General features: G+C 56.1%; 1 protein-coding gene across 1 annotated transcript; it reads right to left on the bottom strand.

Annotated features, from left to right (window-relative positions):
- Window positions 1-1,460: 1,460 nt before the first annotated feature.
- Window positions 1,461-15,218, bottom strand: LOC139250211 (phospholipid-transporting ATPase ID-like; the record flags this gene model as incomplete). Its single annotated transcript, XM_070872706.1, has 4 exons — window positions 1,461-1,531; window positions 5,592-5,664; window positions 8,663-8,724; window positions 15,120-15,218. Coding segments are annotated over 4 exons (305 nt in total), but the record flags the coding sequence as incomplete, so codon positions are not given.
- Between the last annotated feature and the right edge of the window lie 1,232 nt (window positions 15,219-16,450).

Genomic DNA, 16,450 nt, shown 5'->3' with positions numbered 1-16,450 from the left:
CTCAAGTCATACATCATCACGACCTTTGAACCCAGGCACCGTATCATGACCCCACTATACCCGGCCGCTAAGAGATGATTTGGTCATTGCCCTGTCAATCACGCCTGGGAACCGCACTGCTGAGTGACTGAGATTGATTTCAGACCCAGCATTTGAATTCTGAAACTATCGTCGCGCTCACTGCATTGTGCTGGGGATATAATCGTGATTTTACCCGGAGGAGTTGGAGCTTTAATCATGAGTCCTGTTAGCTGTAGTTGATCGAGACTCTTTTTAAATAGACACTGTGAACAGTTTGCTGTAGTTCATAGAGTTCAAATCTACCACCAAGCTCATGGTCTACAGGGCTGTAGTGATACCTGCCCTCCTGTATGGCTCAGAGACATGGACCGTGTACAGTAGACTCCTCAAGTCGCTGGAGAAATACCACCAACGATGTCTCCGCAAGATCCTGCAAATCCCCTGGGAGGACAGACGCACCAACGTTAGCGTCCTCGACCAGGCCAACATCCTCAGCATCGAAGCACTGACCACACTCGACCAGCTCCACTGCGCAGGGCCACATTGTCCGAGTGGTGTCTGTAAGCACTCAAGTAATGACTCAACGAGGCAAGGTATTGTACTTGAACTGTTGTGACCTTAGTCCGTTTATTGCAGCTCCTGAATGAGGTTACAGTACGGTGAGCTCCCTTTTATACCTGGTTACCTGCGGTGTGCAGGTGACCTCTAGGTCTCCACCAGTTGCACCCTCTGGTGGTGCTGGCATAGTGTATACAGTGTAAAGATACATTCATTGGTCTTATGTAACTGGACATTGAGTGTACAGGGTATATACATACACAACAGTCCTCATGTCAGACACGAGACTCCCAAAGCGAGCGCTCTACTCGGAACTCCTTCACGGCAAACAAGCCAAAGGTGGGCAGAGGAAACGTTACAAGGGACACCCTCAAAGCCTCCCTGATAAAGTGCAACATCCCCACCGACACCTGGGAGTCCCTGGCCCAAAGACCAGTCCGCCCGAAGTGGAGGAAGTGCATCCGGGAGGGCGCTGAGCACCTCGAGTCTCGTCGCCGAGAGCGTGCAGAAACCAAGCGCAGGCAGCGGAAGGATCGTGCGGCAAAGCAGTCCCACCCTCCCCTTCCCTCAACCACTGTCTGTCCCACCTGTGACAGGGACTGTGGCTCTCGTATTGGACTGTTCAGCCACCTAAGGACTCACGTATAGAGTGGAAGCAAGTCTTCCTCAACTCCGAGGGACTGCCTATGGTGAGTTCTTAAGTAGACACTGTAGACTGTTTGCTGCGGTGCGCTGTATAAACACATTCGATTTGCTGAGAAAACAGACTTTGTTGGCTGTAAGGTAGACTGTCTGCTGCGAGTCGTGCCGTAAGTCCCACCCCCGTCTCCCAACGCATTGGCTGACACAGTGGTGTCAACTGACACTCGGCCGCAACTTACCCATCAAGCTCGGCAGTTTCAATGTAACACAGTCCGTGGGGTTCGCTGCTGGACAGTAACAGGAGATCCGCCTAGCAACAGACACAGGCAAAGGCAATCAAACCACGAGCTACCGAGACAACACATTGCATTTATATAGCGCCTTTAATGTAGTGAAACGTCCCCAAGACACTTATCAGACAAAATTCGACAGCACGATATATTAGGGACAAGCGACCAAAAGCTGGATCAAAGAGGCCGGTTTTAAACAGCATCTTAAAGGAGAGAGAGATGGAGAGGTTTAGGGAGGGAGTTCCAGAGCTTGGGGCCCAGGCAGCTGAAGGCACGGCCACCGATGGTGGAGCGATTATAATCAGGGATGCTCAAGAGGGCAGAATTGGAGGAGCGCAGAGATCTCGGGAGCTTGTGGGGCTGGAGGGGGTTACAGAGATAGGGAGGGGTGTCGGGGCTGGAGGGGGTTACAGAGATAGGGAGAGGTGTCGGGGCTGGAGGGGGTTAAAAGATAGGGAGGGGTGTAGGGGCTGGAGGAGGTTACAGAGATAGGGAGGGGTGTAGGGGCTGGAAGAGGTTACAGAAATAGGGAGGGGTGTCAGGGCTGGAGGGGGTTACAGAGATAGGGAGGGGTGTCGGGGCTGGAGGGGGTTAGAGAGATAGGGAGGGGTGTAGGGGCTGGAGGAGGTTACAGAGATAGGGAGGGGTGTAGGGGCTGGAGGAGGTTACAGAGATAGGGAGGGGTGTAGGGGCTGGAGGAGGTTACAGAGATAGGGAGGGGTGTAGGGGCTGGAGGAGGTTACAGAGATAGGGAGGGGTGTAGGGGCTGGAGGAGGTTACAGAGATAGGGAGGGGTGTAGGGGCTGGAGGAGGTTACAGAGATAGGGAGGGGTGTAGGGGCTGGAGGAGGTTACAGAGATAGGGAGGGGGTTGAGGGCTTTATTACAAAGGGATTAGTGTGCAAGAGTAAAGACGTCTTACTGTAAAAATACAGGGCATTGGTGAGACCACACCTTCCTCCAGCTTCCACTTTGGTCGGAAAAACATAAGGACAAAGTATTATTTAACTGGTGATGGCTCGAGAAGTGTCGATGTACAGAGGGACCTGGGGGTCCTTGTACACCAGTCATTAAAAGCAAACCTGCAGCTGCAGCAAGCAGCAGTTAGGAAGGCAAATGGTACGTTGGCCTTCATTGCAAGAGGGTTTGAGTACAGGAGCAAGGATGTCTTACTCCAGTTATCCATGGCCTTGGTGAGACCGCACCTGGAGTATTGTGTGCAGTTTGGGTCTCCTTACCCAAGGAAGGATATACTTGCCATAGAGGGAGTGCAGCGAAGGTTCACCAGACTGATTCCTGGGATGGCAGGACTGTCGTATGAGGAGAGATTGGGTCGACTGGGCCTGTATTCACTGGAGTTTAGAAGAATGAGAGGGGATCTCATTGAAAGGTATAAAATTCTGACGGGGTTGGACAGACTGGATGCGGGGAGGATGTTTCCCCCGGGGCTGGGAAGTCTAGAACAAGGGGTCACAGTCTCAGGATACGGGGTAGGAAATTTAGGAGCGAGATGAGGAGAAATGTTTTCATCAGAGGGAGGTGAACCTGTGGAATTCTCTACCACAGAAGGCTGTGGAGGCCAAGTCACTGAATATATTTAAGAGGGTGATAGATAGATAGATTTCTAGACACAAAGCATCAAGGGGTATGGGGAGAAAGCAGGAATATGGTGTTGAGATAGAGGATCAGCCATGATCATATTGAATGGTGGGGCAGGCTCGAGGGGCCGAATGGCCTACTCCTGCTCCGATTTTCTATGTCCAGCGAAAAAATGACTTCCTGTTCGTTGGCAGCAGTGACAACTACTTCCTGTTCGTTGGCAGCAGTGACAACTACTTCCTGTTTGTTGGCAGCAGTGACAACTACTTCCTGTTCGTTGGCAGCAGTGACAACTACTTCCTGTTCGTTGGCAGCAGTGACAACTACTTCCTGTTCGTTGGCAGCAGTCTCATCCATAAAAAAGAAACCGCAGTAAGTATTTGCACTAAGTCTCCCTTGTGCGCATGCGTAGAAGCAAGAGATAGGACAAAAATGACAGACTCCGCCCGCCCGCCCCCCCCAGCGCAAATCCTACGCTTTTCTGCGCACGTGTCCAACGCCACGTTGCTTCCGATTCATCCAGCAGCCCCAGGGAGAGTCGACGGCAGGCAGTGAGAGTGAGAAGTGGGAAGAGCGAGCTTGGGGGGTGGGGGAGGGAAGAGAGAGATACAGGTGTGTGGGTGGGGGGTGGGGGGATGGGGCGAGAGCGCCTGGGGGAGGGGGAAGAGATCGGAGAGGAGAGAGGGAACTTAGAGAAGACGGATCACGTCCTTCCGACCCCCCCGCCCCCCTGGTGCACGCAAGCTCGGTGCGTGTGTGACAAGGGACGTTGCTGGGGTGGAGGGAAATCCAGAAATCATGACACTGTCGCTATTCACTTCATACCCAATAAATAAATAAACTAAGTGGAGGAAGTGCATCCGGGAGGGCGCTGAGCACCTCGAGTCTCGTCGCCGAGAGCGTGCAGAAACCAAGCGCAGGCAGCGGAAGGAGCGTGCGGCAAACCAGTCCCACCCTCCCCTTCCCTCAACCACTGTCTGTCCCACCTGTGACAGGGACTATGGCTCCTGTATTGGACTGTTCAGCCACCTAAGGACTCGCAAAATCTGCAAAAGGACATAAGCTAAGTGAGTGAGCAAAAATTTGGCAGATGGAATGTAATGTTGGAAAGTGTGAGGTCCAACACTTTAGTGGAAAAAAAAACAAAGAGCAAGTTATCATTTAAATGGAGAAAGATTGCAAAGTGCCGCAGTACAGCGGGACCTAGGGGTACTTGTGCATGAAACACAAAAGGATATTATGCAGGTACAGCAAGTGATCAGGAAGGCCAATGGAATCTTGGCCTTTATTGCAAAGGGGATGGAGTATAAAAGCAGGGAAGTCTTGCTACAGTTATACAGGGTATTGGTGAGGCCACACCTGGAGTACTGCGTGCAGTTTCGGTTTCCATATTTACGAAAGGATATACTTGCTTTGGGGGCAGTTCAGAGAAGGTTCACTCAGTTGATTCCGGGGATGAAGGGGTTGACTTAGGAGGAAAGGTTGAGGAGGTTGGGCCTCTACTCATTGGAATTCTGAAGAATGAGAGGTGATCTTATCGAAACGTATCAGATTATGAGGGGGCTCGACAAGGTGGATGCAGAGAGGATGTTTCCACTGATGGGGGAGACTAGAACTAGGGGGCATGGTCTTAGAATAAGGGGCCGCCCATTTAAAACAGAGATCAGGAGGAATTTCTTCTCTCAGAAGGTTGTAAATCTGTGGAATTCGCTGCCTCAGAGAGCTGTGGAGGCCGGGACATTGAACAAATTTAAGACAGAGATAGACAGTTTCTTAACCGATAAGGGGATAAGGGGGCGGGCAGGGAAGTGGAGCTGAGTCCATGATCAGATCAGCCATGATCGTATTAAATGGCGGAGCAGGCTCGAGAGGCCGAATGGCTGACTCCTGCTCCTATTTCTTATGCTAAGAGTGGAAGCAAGTCTTCCTCGATACCGAAGGAATGCCTCTGATGCTGATGACCCAATAAACCTATTAACAATCTGCACACAATGGTTTGGGGGAGGGGGAAGGTGAGGGGTAAGGGTCTTCAGCTGGTGAAGGGAAGCAGTTCCGCTGGAGGTAAGGCACTTTGGCTGGGCGAGGGATGCACTTGGGCTGGGGTAACGGACATCGGCTGGAACTCGGTGGCTTTTGGGGAGATCTATCCTCTGTGGCTTCTGAAGTCAAAACGGATCGAATTACAAACGGGAAATTCACTTAAAACCTGGGCCGGGCGGTTCCAGTTACAACATTCCAGAGGAACTTCGGGGCGTGGCTTATCCTCCAAGGGCACCAATCAAGCAATAGGTCCGGAGAGCCAATCAGAGAAACGGCTGCATTTCAGTGAATACCAATAGACGCATTCGGGGGAAAGAAATGGTCGTTTGAACGCCGTAAATGGGAGACGGGGGAACAGTTCGGTCGAACCGAGACTTGCCAAGCCACAATGCCCCTCCCCCTCCCGCCCACCCTCCCCGCCATTGGTGGAACGGGTACTTACCGCCACAAACTGGTTGTTCTCCAACTGGATGATGTCTCCGACACGGACATGCATCCACTTGTCCTTCTGGAGTCTGTGGGGAAGACGGAAGGGAGGGGATCAACGTTCTGGTCGGCGGGACATTGGGCCGAGATCCAAAATGGCCACTCGCCGCCAAGTGGGCCGAGCTCGGGACGAGAGAGCACGTCTTCTCCTCCCCCTCCCCCCGCCTCCCCCCCCCCCCCCCAGCACCGTGTCGCAACCCCAATCACCATACCTCGAGACCCGGGGCTGGGGAACTGCAACGCACCAGTTACAGGGAACTTCCGGCCCAGAAACGGGCCATGGGCCCACCGCTCCGTGCCGGGGTTTATGCTCCACACCAGCCCCCTCCCACGAGCTTCATCCCCCCTTTCCATCCCTCCATCCCACCCTCCCGCCCCCCTCCATCTCACCCTCCCACCCCTCCTCCATCTCACCCTCCCCCCCCCTCCATCTCACCCTCCCACCCCCCCCTCCATCTCACCCCCCCTCCATCTCACCCTCCCACCCCTCCTCCATCTCACCCTCCCACCCCTCCTCCATCTCACCCTCCCCCCCCCTCCATCTCACCCTCCCACCCTCCCCTCCATCTCACCCTCCCCCCCCCTCCATCTCACCCCCCCCTCCATCTCGCCCTCCCACCCCCCCCCTCCATCTCACCCTCCCACCCCCCCTCCATCCCACCCTCCCGCCCCCCTCCATCTCACCCTCCCACCCCTCCTCCATCTCACCCTCCCACCCCCCCTCCATCCCACCCTCCCGCCCCCCTCCATCTCACCCTCCCACCCCTCCTCCATCTCACCCTCCCACCCCCCCCCCCTCCATCTCACCCTCCCACCCCCCCCTCCATCTCACCCTCCCCCCCCTCCATCTCACCCTCCCCCCCCTCCATCTCACCCTCCCACCCCTCCATCTCACCCTCCCACCCCCCCTCCATCTCACCCTCCCACCCCCCCATCCATCTCACGCTCCCAGCCCCCCTCCATCTCACCCTCCCCCCTCCTCCATCTCACCCTCCCCCCCCTCCATCTCACCCTCCCACCCCCCCCTCCATCTCACCCTCCCACCCCCCCTCCATCTCACCCTCCCACCCCCCCTCCATCCCACCCTCCCGCCCCCCTCCATCTCACCCTCCCACCCCTCCTCCATCTCACCCTCCCACCCCCCCTCCATCCCACCCTCCCGCCCCCCTCCATCTCACCCTCCCACCCCTCCTCCATCTCACCCTCCCACCCCCCCCTCCATCTCACCCTCCCACCCCCCCCTCCATCTCACCCTCCCACCCCCCCTCCATCTCACCCTCCCCCCCCCTCCATCTCACCCTCCCACCCCTCCATCTCACCCTCCCACCCCCCCTCCATCTCACCCTCCCACCCCCCATCCATCTCACGCTCCCAGCCCCCCTCCATCTCACCCTCCCCCCTCCTCCATCTCACCCTCCCCCCCCTCCATCTCACCCTCCCACCCCCCCCTCCATCTCACCCTCCCACCCCCCCTCCATCTCACCCTCCCACCCCCCCCTCCATCTCACCCTCCCCACCCCCCCTCCATCTCACCCTCCCATCCCCCCCTCCATCTCACCCCTCCCACCCCCCCCTCCATCTCACCCTCCCACCCCTCCTCCATCTCACCCTCCCACCCCTCCCTCCACTCACCCTCCCCCCTCCTCCATCTCACCCTCCCACCCCTCCTCCATCTCACCCTCCCACCCCTCCTCCATCTCACCCTCCCACCCCTCCTCCATCTCACCCTCCCACCCCTCCTCCATCTCACCCTCCCACCCCTCCTCCATCTCACCCTCCCACCCCCGCCCATTCCCATATCTTTCTATTCCTTCCTCCCTCATGTGTTTATCCAGCCTCCCCTTAAACGCCTCCTCCCTGTGGCAGCGAGTTCCACATTCTCACCGCTCTCTGGGTAAAGAAGTTTCTCCTGAATTCCCCCATTGGGTTTATTCTTTCGCATGGAACGTTAAACCGAGGCCCCGTCTGCCCTCTCGGGTGGATGTAAAAGATCCCGGGGCCACTATTGGAAGAAGAGCAGGGGGAGTTCTCCCCGGTGTCCTGGGGCCAATATTTATCCCTCAACCAACATCACTAAAAACAGACGATCCGGGTCATGATCACATTGCTGTGTGTGGGAGCTTGCTGTGCGCAAATTGAGCTGCTGTGTTTTCCACATTACCACAGTGACCCCACTCCAAAAAGTACCTAATTCTCTGTAAAGCGCTTTGAGACGTCCGGTGGTGGTGAAAGTCGCTATATAAATGTAAGTCTTTCTATGTTGTGGGCACTGCGACAACTCGCCAAGGCTTCTTCGACAGCACCTCCAAAAACAGTGACCTCTACCGCCTAGAAGGACAAGGGCAGCAGGCGCATGGGAACACCACCCCCTCCACGTTCCCCTCCGATACTCACTCACACACACACACACACACACACACACACACACACACACACACCATCCCAACCTTAATGACTGCTTTTGGAAGTCCAAATATACTACATCCACTGGTTCCCCTTTAATCTACCCGGCCAGTTGCATCCTCAAAAGACTCGGAATAATTTTATCAAACATGATTTCCCTTTCATAAAACCATGTTGACTCTGCCTGCAAGTTACGCTCCGAGTCACACACACCATCCCGACTGGGAAATATATCGGCCGTTCCTTCATCGCCGCTGGGTCAAAATCCTGGCACTCCCTCCCCAACAGCACTGTGGGAGCACCTTCACCACACGGGACTGCAGCGGTTCAAGAAGGCGGCTCACCACCACCTTCTCCAGGGGCGATTCGGGATGGGCAATAAACGCCGGGCCTGGCCAGCGACGCCCACATCCCAGGAACAAATATGGCCCCCTTTAGTTCTGATCTCGGCCCACAAATGGAAACATCTTGTACCCTACCGAGTTTCCCCCCTTCATCATTTTGAAGAGCCTCCCTCAGGTCAACCCTCGGTGTTCTTTCTCGAGCCAAGAGCCCCCCCTCCCCACATCCCACACCGGGGTTTGAGCGATGCCGAAGGTCGCGACCCCTAGCTCAGGTACTCACATGCCATTCACCAGCAACTGCGACTGTCGAATATTCACCTGCTTGTCACTCTTGTGGCGAAACTGTGTGGGGGGGGGGGGGGGGGAAACGGAAGGAAAGGAGACAAGACACCGATTAGAACAGGCAAGGACAAGGACATCATTCCAGGGGCTGTCCCGTCCAAAACTTCAACGCAGGCAGCCCGTCAACCAGCTTCGCTGAACGGGTCCTTCAACTCAAGGAGGGTTTTTTTTTTTAAAAGGGGAGGTGAATTGTCCCAATCAAGACGAAAGGAGATCAAGGTCCTGAATCAATCTCGGATCAAGCCCTCTCTCAGATACACTACTCTCTCTCAGGTATAAGAACATAAGAAATAGGAGCAGGAGTCGGCCATTCGGCCCCTCGAGCCTGCTCCGCCATTTAATACGATCATGGCTGATCCGATCATGGACTCAAACCCACTTGCTTGTCTTGGGAGTCCAGTCTTCATCATCATCAGAGGCAGTCCCTCGAAGCGAGGCTGACTCGCTTCCAGGCCAAAGAGGGATGAGTTCACAGGTGTTTCAATGAAGGGCCTAATATTCCGGATCCCGAACTCCATCCTGAAGGGTGGAAGATGCCTGTGGGTGGATTTTTTTTTAACATGGGGTGACCGTTGCACACCAGCCACCACACGGGGCTTGACAGAGCGAGGTCTTGGTCCAGGGGCAAGGCAGGAAAAAAAAAAATCGAAGAGCAAGTTATTATTTAAACGGAGAAAGATTGCAAAGTGCCGCAGTACAGCGGGACCTGGGGGTACTTGTGCATGAAACACAAAAGGATAGTATGCAGGTACAGCAAGTGATCAGGAAGGCCAATGGTATCTTGGCCTTTATTGCAAAGGGGATGGAGTATAAAAGCGGGGAAGTCTTGCTCCAGTTATACAGGGTATTGGTGAGGCCACACCTGGAGTACTGCGTGCAGTTTTGGTCTCCGTATTTACGAAAGGATACACTTGCTTTGGAGGCAGTTCAGAGAAGGTTCACTCGGTTGATTCCGGGGATGAGGGGGTTGACTTATGAGGAAAGGTTGAGGAGGTTGGGCCTCTACTCATTGGAATTCTGAAGAATGAGAGGTGATCTTATCGAAACGTATCAGATTATGAGGGGGCTTGACAAGGTGGATGCAGAGAGGATGTTTCCACTGATGGGGGAGACTAGAACTAGGGGGCATGATCTTAGAATAAGGGGCCGCCCACTTAAAACTGAGATGAGGAGGAATTTTTTCTCTCAGAGGGTTGTAAATCTGTGGAATTCGCTGCCTCAGAGAGCTGTGGAAGCTGGGACATTGAATAAATTTAAGACAGAAATAGACAGTTTCTTAACCGATAAGGGGATAAGGGGGCGGGCAGGGAAGTGGAGCTGAGTCCATGATCGGATCAGCCAGGATCGTATTAAATGGCGGAGCAGGCTCGAGGGGCCGAATGGCCGACTCCTGCTCCTATTTCTTATGTTCGAATGTTAACCAGGAGACCAGCTCTGCTGCACGGGCCTAGTGCGCACACAAACATATCGCATCAGTGTGGGCTGGGCCCGTGCTGCCCCTGGGCCCCCGAACTCACACCTCCCCTGGGCCCCCCCCGATCACGTCCCTCTACAGTCTCCCGCTGCTCCTGCTGTGTCTTCAAGGCAGGCAGCCCATCAGCCGGCTCACGGTACGGGGCGGTCCTCCGATTCAAGAAGGGTTTTTTTTTTAAAAAGGGGAAGTCAATTGTCCCAACGCCCTCGACGGTACGAAAGGAGATAAACGTACCGACTCAATCTCGGATCAAGCCCTCTCTCAGATACCCTGCTCTCTCTCAGTTACTTGATGTGCTCTCGAGAACTGGAGAAGAATGTGAGCCAATTGCTTGTGAACCAACAGAAAGCTACAGAGCAGAAGGCGGCCATTCCGGCCCATCGTGTCCGCGCCGGCCGACAAAGAGCCGCTCGGCCCTCGGTCAGCAGCCCTGAAGGTTACATATAAACCCACGAACAATGACGGAAAGGCAAAGAGCACCCGGCCCAACCAGTCCGCCCCACACAACTGCGACACTCCTTACACTGAAACATTCTACACTCCACCCCAACCGGAGCCATGGGATCTCCTGGGAGAGGCAAAAACCCGATAAAAAATCCAGGCCAATTCAGGGGGGAAAAAATCTGGGAAAATTCCTCTCCGACTCATGCGTTCGACACTAGTCCAGGAGATCACCCTGGCCGTATTCGATTCCCTGGCGTACTTACCGTTATATCTGCTCTGGCCAACAAAAGGTCATCCCAGTCTAATCCCAATTGCCAGCTCTAGGTCCGTAACCCTGCAGGTTACGGCACTTCAAGTGCCCGTCCAACCATCTCTTCAACAAATGAAACTTTAGACACGCGGTTCCAATTACAATGTGGTTGCCGGGGGGGTGATGATGCACTCCAGTCCATCCGGCGCCCACCTCTCGCGAAAGGCCGCAATCCTGCAGACTTGCTACCTGGATGAGCAGGTCAAGTCTATCAAGCGAGTTGGAGACTCGGGTAACCAACTTGCGAAACTTGGGTGCTCCTGAAAACGGAGTGGCTGATTATTTATTTGCCCTTGGGCAAAGGCCACAGGTCAATACTGGTCCATCCCTTACTGCTTACAGCATGGTCTGTACAGCTCCGTGCATGGTTAACTTAGGGTTTGTGGTCTGTCCAGTTTTCACTGCCCAATTATCTAATTGATTGTACCACCATAAACTTGAATGGGTTCTATTAAGCGGCATATTGGTGGATTTATTGAACTGTACTTGGACAAAATGTTCTTTGGCTTATCTCCAAGTAACGCAACTTGAACAGAAAAAAAAAACAGAAGAAATAGTCGGCCATTCAGCCCCTCGAGCCTGCTCCACCATTCAATGAGATCCAGGCTGAGCGGAAACGTTACAAGGGACCACCCTCAAAGCCTCCCTGATAAAGTGCAACATCCCCACCGACACCTGGGAGTCCCTGGCCAAAGACCAGTCCGCCCTAAGTGGAGGAAGTGCATCCGGGAGGGCGCTGAGCACCTCGAGTCTCGTCGCCGAGAGCGTGCAGAAACCAAGCGCAGGCAGCGGAAGGAGCGTGCGGCAAACCCGTCCCACCCTCCCCTTCCCTCAACCACTGTCTGTCCCACCTGTGACAGGGACTGTGGTTCCCGTATTGGACTGTTCAGCCACCTAAGGACTCACTTCAGGAGTGGAAGCAAGTCTTCCTCGACTCCGAGGGACTGCCGATGATGATGGCTGATCTGATCTTGGACTCAACTCCACTTGCTCGCTTTGGGAGTCTCGTGTCGGGGCGTGCGGACAATGTGGCCCTGCCCAGCGGAGCTGGTCGAGTGTGGTCAGTGCTTCGATGCTGGGGATGTTGGCCTGGTCGAGGACGCTAACGTTGGTGCGTCTGTCCTCCAGGGGATTTGCAGGATCTTGCGGAGACATCGTTGGTGGTATTTCTCCAGCAACTTGAGGTGTCTACTGTACACAGTCCATGTCCCTGAGCCATACAGGAGGGTGGGTATCACGACTACTCTCAGATACACTGATGTCTCTCAGGTACGATGCCCGATCGCTTACATAAGAATATAAGAAATAGGAGCAGGAGTCAGCCATTCAGCCCCTCGAGCCTGCTCCGCCATTTAATACGATCATGGCTGATCAGATTCTGGCCTCAACTCCACTTCCCTGCCCGCTCCCCATAACCCTTCACTCCCCTATCGCTCAAAAATCAGTCTATCTCCACCTTAAATATATTCAATGACCCGGCCTCCATAGCTCTCTGGGGCAGAGAATTCCACAGATTTACAACCCTCTGAGAGAAGAAATTCCTCCTCATCTCTGTCTTAAATGTGCGGCCCCTTATTCTGAGACTATGTACCCCCTAGTTCTAGATTCCCCCACGAGGGGAAACATCCTCTCTGCATCTACCCTGTCCAGCCCCCTCAGAATCTTATACGTTATACTTATATCTGATCTTATACAGATATCTTATATCTTATACAGAATCACCTCTCATTCTTCTGAACTCCAATGAGTAGAGGCCCAACCTCCTCAACCTTTCCTCATAAGTCAACCCCCTCATCCCCGGAATCAACCGAGTGAACCTTCTCTGAACTGCCTCCAAAGCGAGTATATCCTTTCGTAAATATGGAGACCAAAACTGCACGCAGTACTCCAGGTGTGGCCTCACCAATACCCTGTATAACTGGAGCAAGACTTCCCGGCTTTTATACTCCATCCCCTTCGCAGTAAAGGCCAAGATACCATTGGCCTTCCTGATCACTTGCTGTACCTGCATACTATCCTTTTGTGTTTCATGCACAAGTACCCCCAGGTCCCGCTGTACTGCGGCACTTTGCAATCTTTCGCCCGTTAAATAATGATTTGCTTTTATATTTTCTCTCTCAGATACACCAACCTCTCTCATGTTCTTATCTGAGTCTATTCAAGGCTGAGACCGATAGATTTTTGGATATTGAGGGAACCGAGGGATCGGGCGGGAAAGTGGAGTTGAGGTCGAAGGTCAGCCACTGATCTTATTAAATGGCGGAGCAGGCTCGAGGGGCCGAATGGCCGACTCCTGCTCCTATTTCTTACGTTCTTATACAACGATCTCTCTCTCAGTTACGAGGCCCGATCTCTTCTGGTCCACGAGACAGCGGGCGGCCAAACGGCGAAGGTTAAAAAAAAAAATCCTCGGTCGGTGATGTTACTGAAAAGACAAAATGGCTGCCCCCCCGGGCCGGCCTTCCGACCCGGGCATAAGCCGAGCAAGCGGAGGTGACCGAGATCACACGGGTTATCTCCTTCTGTACCCACTGAAAATGAACGGGTTAATTCACCTCAACAAGCATCCCCTTTAAATTTAGCATGCACATGAACTCAGGGTTGGGAATGGGGGGAAAGGGGAAAGGGGAAAGGGGAAAGGGGAAAGGGGAAAGGGGAAAGGGGAAAGGGGAAAGGGGAAAGGGGAAAGGGGAAAGGGGGGGGGAGGGGGAGGGCAGGAGGCAAGAACAGAACCCAGTCATCAATCGACAGCCACAAGCCGACCTTCGACCTCGCACTGGCTTCAATGGAGTATTCACCGCTTCAGGACCCGTCGCCCCAGCCCACATTTACTCCCCTCCGTTTTCCAAAAGGGTTTTTTTTTGCTCATCGAAGCAAACAAAATGATTGCCGTATAGGCAGGGGGCGGGATGTAATGTAGAGGGCGTCAGGTCGAAGGTCAGCAATAGAGGGGGTCAGGTCGAAGGTCAGCAATAGAGGGCGCCAGGTCGAGGGTCAGCAGCGGAGGGCGCCAGGTCGAGGGTCAGCAGCAGAGGGCGCCAGGTCGAGGGTCAGCAGTGGAGGGCGTCAGGTCGAAGGTCAGCAATAGAGGGCGCCAGGTTGAAGGTCAGCAGTGGAGGGCGCCAGGTCGAAGGTCAGCAGTGGAGGGCGCCAGGTCGAGGGTCAGCAGTGGAGGGCGCCAGGTCGAGGGTCAGCAGCGGAGGGCGCCAGGTCGAGGGTCAGCAGCGGAGGGCGCCGGGTCGAGGGTCAGCAACAGATGGCGCCAGGTCGAGGGTCAACAGTAGAGGGCGCCAGGTCGAGGGTCAGCAGTGGAGGGCGCCAGGTCGAGGGTCAACAGTAGAGGGCGCCAGGTCGAGGGTCAACAGTAGAGGGCGCCAGGTCGAGGGTCAGCAGTGGAGGGCGCCAGGTCGAGGGTCAGCAGTAGAGGGCGCCGGGTTGAGGGTCAGCAGTAGAGGGCGCCGGGTCAAGGGTCAGCAGTAGAGGACGCCGGGTCAAGGGTCAGCAGTAGAGGGCGCCGGGTCGAGGGTCAGCAGTGGAGGGCGCCAGGTCAAGGGTCAGCAGTAGAGGGCGCCGGGTCAAGGGTCAGCAGTAGAGGGCGCCGGGTCGAGGGTCAGCAGTAGAGGGCGCCAGGTCGAGGGTCAGCAACAGAGGGCGCCAGGTCGAGGGTCAGCAACAGAGGGCGCCAGGTCAAGGGTCAGCAGTGGAGGGCACCAGGTCAAGGGTCAGCAGTGGAGGGCACCAGGTCAAGGGTCAGCAGTAGACGGAGTCAGGTCAAGGGTTGTGAGGATGGCAGGAGATTTACTGGGGGGGTAGAGTTCGTGATAGGGGAGAGTGTCCATGGGCTATGGATGGAAGGTATACCGCACAGGGAGCATCCTACCCAAGACTCCCAGCAGCGAGGGGCGGATTTTTATCCCAGGGATAACCCCAGGCAGAATTTTGAACCTGGAAGTAGCAGAAAGGAGTCGGGCGGGGGGGGGCCATATTTCTATATAAACTGCTCGTACTCCATGGAAGTCAACTGCGGGGGGAGGTCACAGGTCAAACAATGTCCCTCATCCCCAAGCCCGGAACACACGATGGTCAAAGACCCTTGGCCCAATCCTCGCACCCTGCGGCCACGCCCCTTAACGGCCGGGCCGCAGGGAGAGCGCCAGAAAGACTCACGTAGTCGTCGGTCGCGTCTTTGACGGCCGTGATGGTCAAGACTAGAACCAAAGGCACAATGGTGGTGAACCAGGAGAGTGAGGAGATCTGCGGGATCAGCTGGAGAGAGAGAGAGAGAGGGGGGGGGGGGAAAGAGCCAGGAAAGGTTAGTTGCACCGGAGGCGAGGCTGGGAACAATCGGGGGAGGGGGTGGGGTCCGACGGTCCGGGAAGAAGCAACTAGCGGGCAAACCGAGCGATTCCGGCCGACAACTCGGGTCAGGGGCTCCCGACAACCCGCGGGCAAACACCCGGCTAACGCACTTCTGCCTCGACGCAACGGCGGTGGATGGTGATACCATCCCAGTACTCCCGAGCTGGGGGCCTGGGCAGTCAGGCCTGACCTTGGGAAGCTGGGCCTGGGCCCACTCGGGGCAGCGCAGCCTGGGCCCCTGGGAGCGCGGCCTAGGCCTTTGGAGGGCGCACAAGGTCTAGCCTCGGGGGGAGAGAGAGGCCTAGCCTCGGGGAGAGAGAGAGGCCTAGCCTCGGGGGGGAGAGAGAGGCCTAGCCTCGGGGAGAGAGAGAGAGGCCTAGCCTCGGGGGGAGAGAGAGGCCTAGCCTCGGGGGGAGAGAGAGGCCGAGCCTCGGGGAGAGAGAGAGGCCTAGCCTCGGGGGGAGAGAGAGGCCTAGCCTCGGGGGGAGAGAGAGGCCTAGCCTCGGGGGGAGAGAGAGGCCTAGCCTCGGGGGGAGAGAGAGGCCTAGCCTCGGGGGAGAGAGAGAGGCCTAGCCTCGGGGGAGAGAGAGGCCTAGCCTCGGGGGGAGAGAGAGGCCTAGCCTCGGGGGGAGAGAGAGGCCTAGCCTCGGGGGGAGAGAGAGGCCTAGCCTCGGGGGGAGAGAGAGGCCTAGCCTCGGGGGGAGAGAGAGGCCTAGCCTCGGGGGGAGAGAGAGGCCTAGCCTCGGGGGAGAGAGAGGCCTAGCCTCGGGGGGAGAGAGAGGCCTAGCCTCGGGGGGAAAGAGAGGCCTAGCCTCGGGGAGAGAGAGGCCTAGCCTCGGGGGAGAGAGAGGCCTAGCCTCGGGGGGAGAGAGAGGCCTAGCCTCGGGGAGAGAGAGAGGCCTAGCCTCGGGGGGAGAGAGAGGCCTAGCCTCGGGGGGAGAGAGAGGCCTAGCCTCGGGGGGAGAGAGAGGCCTAGCCTCGGGGGGAGAGAGAGGCCTAGCCTCGGGGGGAGAGAGAGGCCTAGCCTCGGGGGGGAGAGAGAGGCCTAGCCTCGGGGGGAGAGAGAGGCCTAGCCTCGGGGGGAGAGAGAGGCCTAGCCTCGGGGGGAGAGAGAGGCAGGCTCTCTCTCCCCGAGGCCT

This window comes from Pristiophorus japonicus, unplaced genomic scaffold, assembly GCF_044704955.1.
Source record: "Pristiophorus japonicus isolate sPriJap1 unplaced genomic scaffold, sPriJap1.hap1 HAP1_SCAFFOLD_3501, whole genome shotgun sequence".
Lineage (NCBI taxonomy): Eukaryota > Metazoa > Chordata > Chondrichthyes > Pristiophoridae > Pristiophorus > Pristiophorus japonicus.
This window is presented reverse-complemented; position numbering and strand designations above follow the sequence as displayed.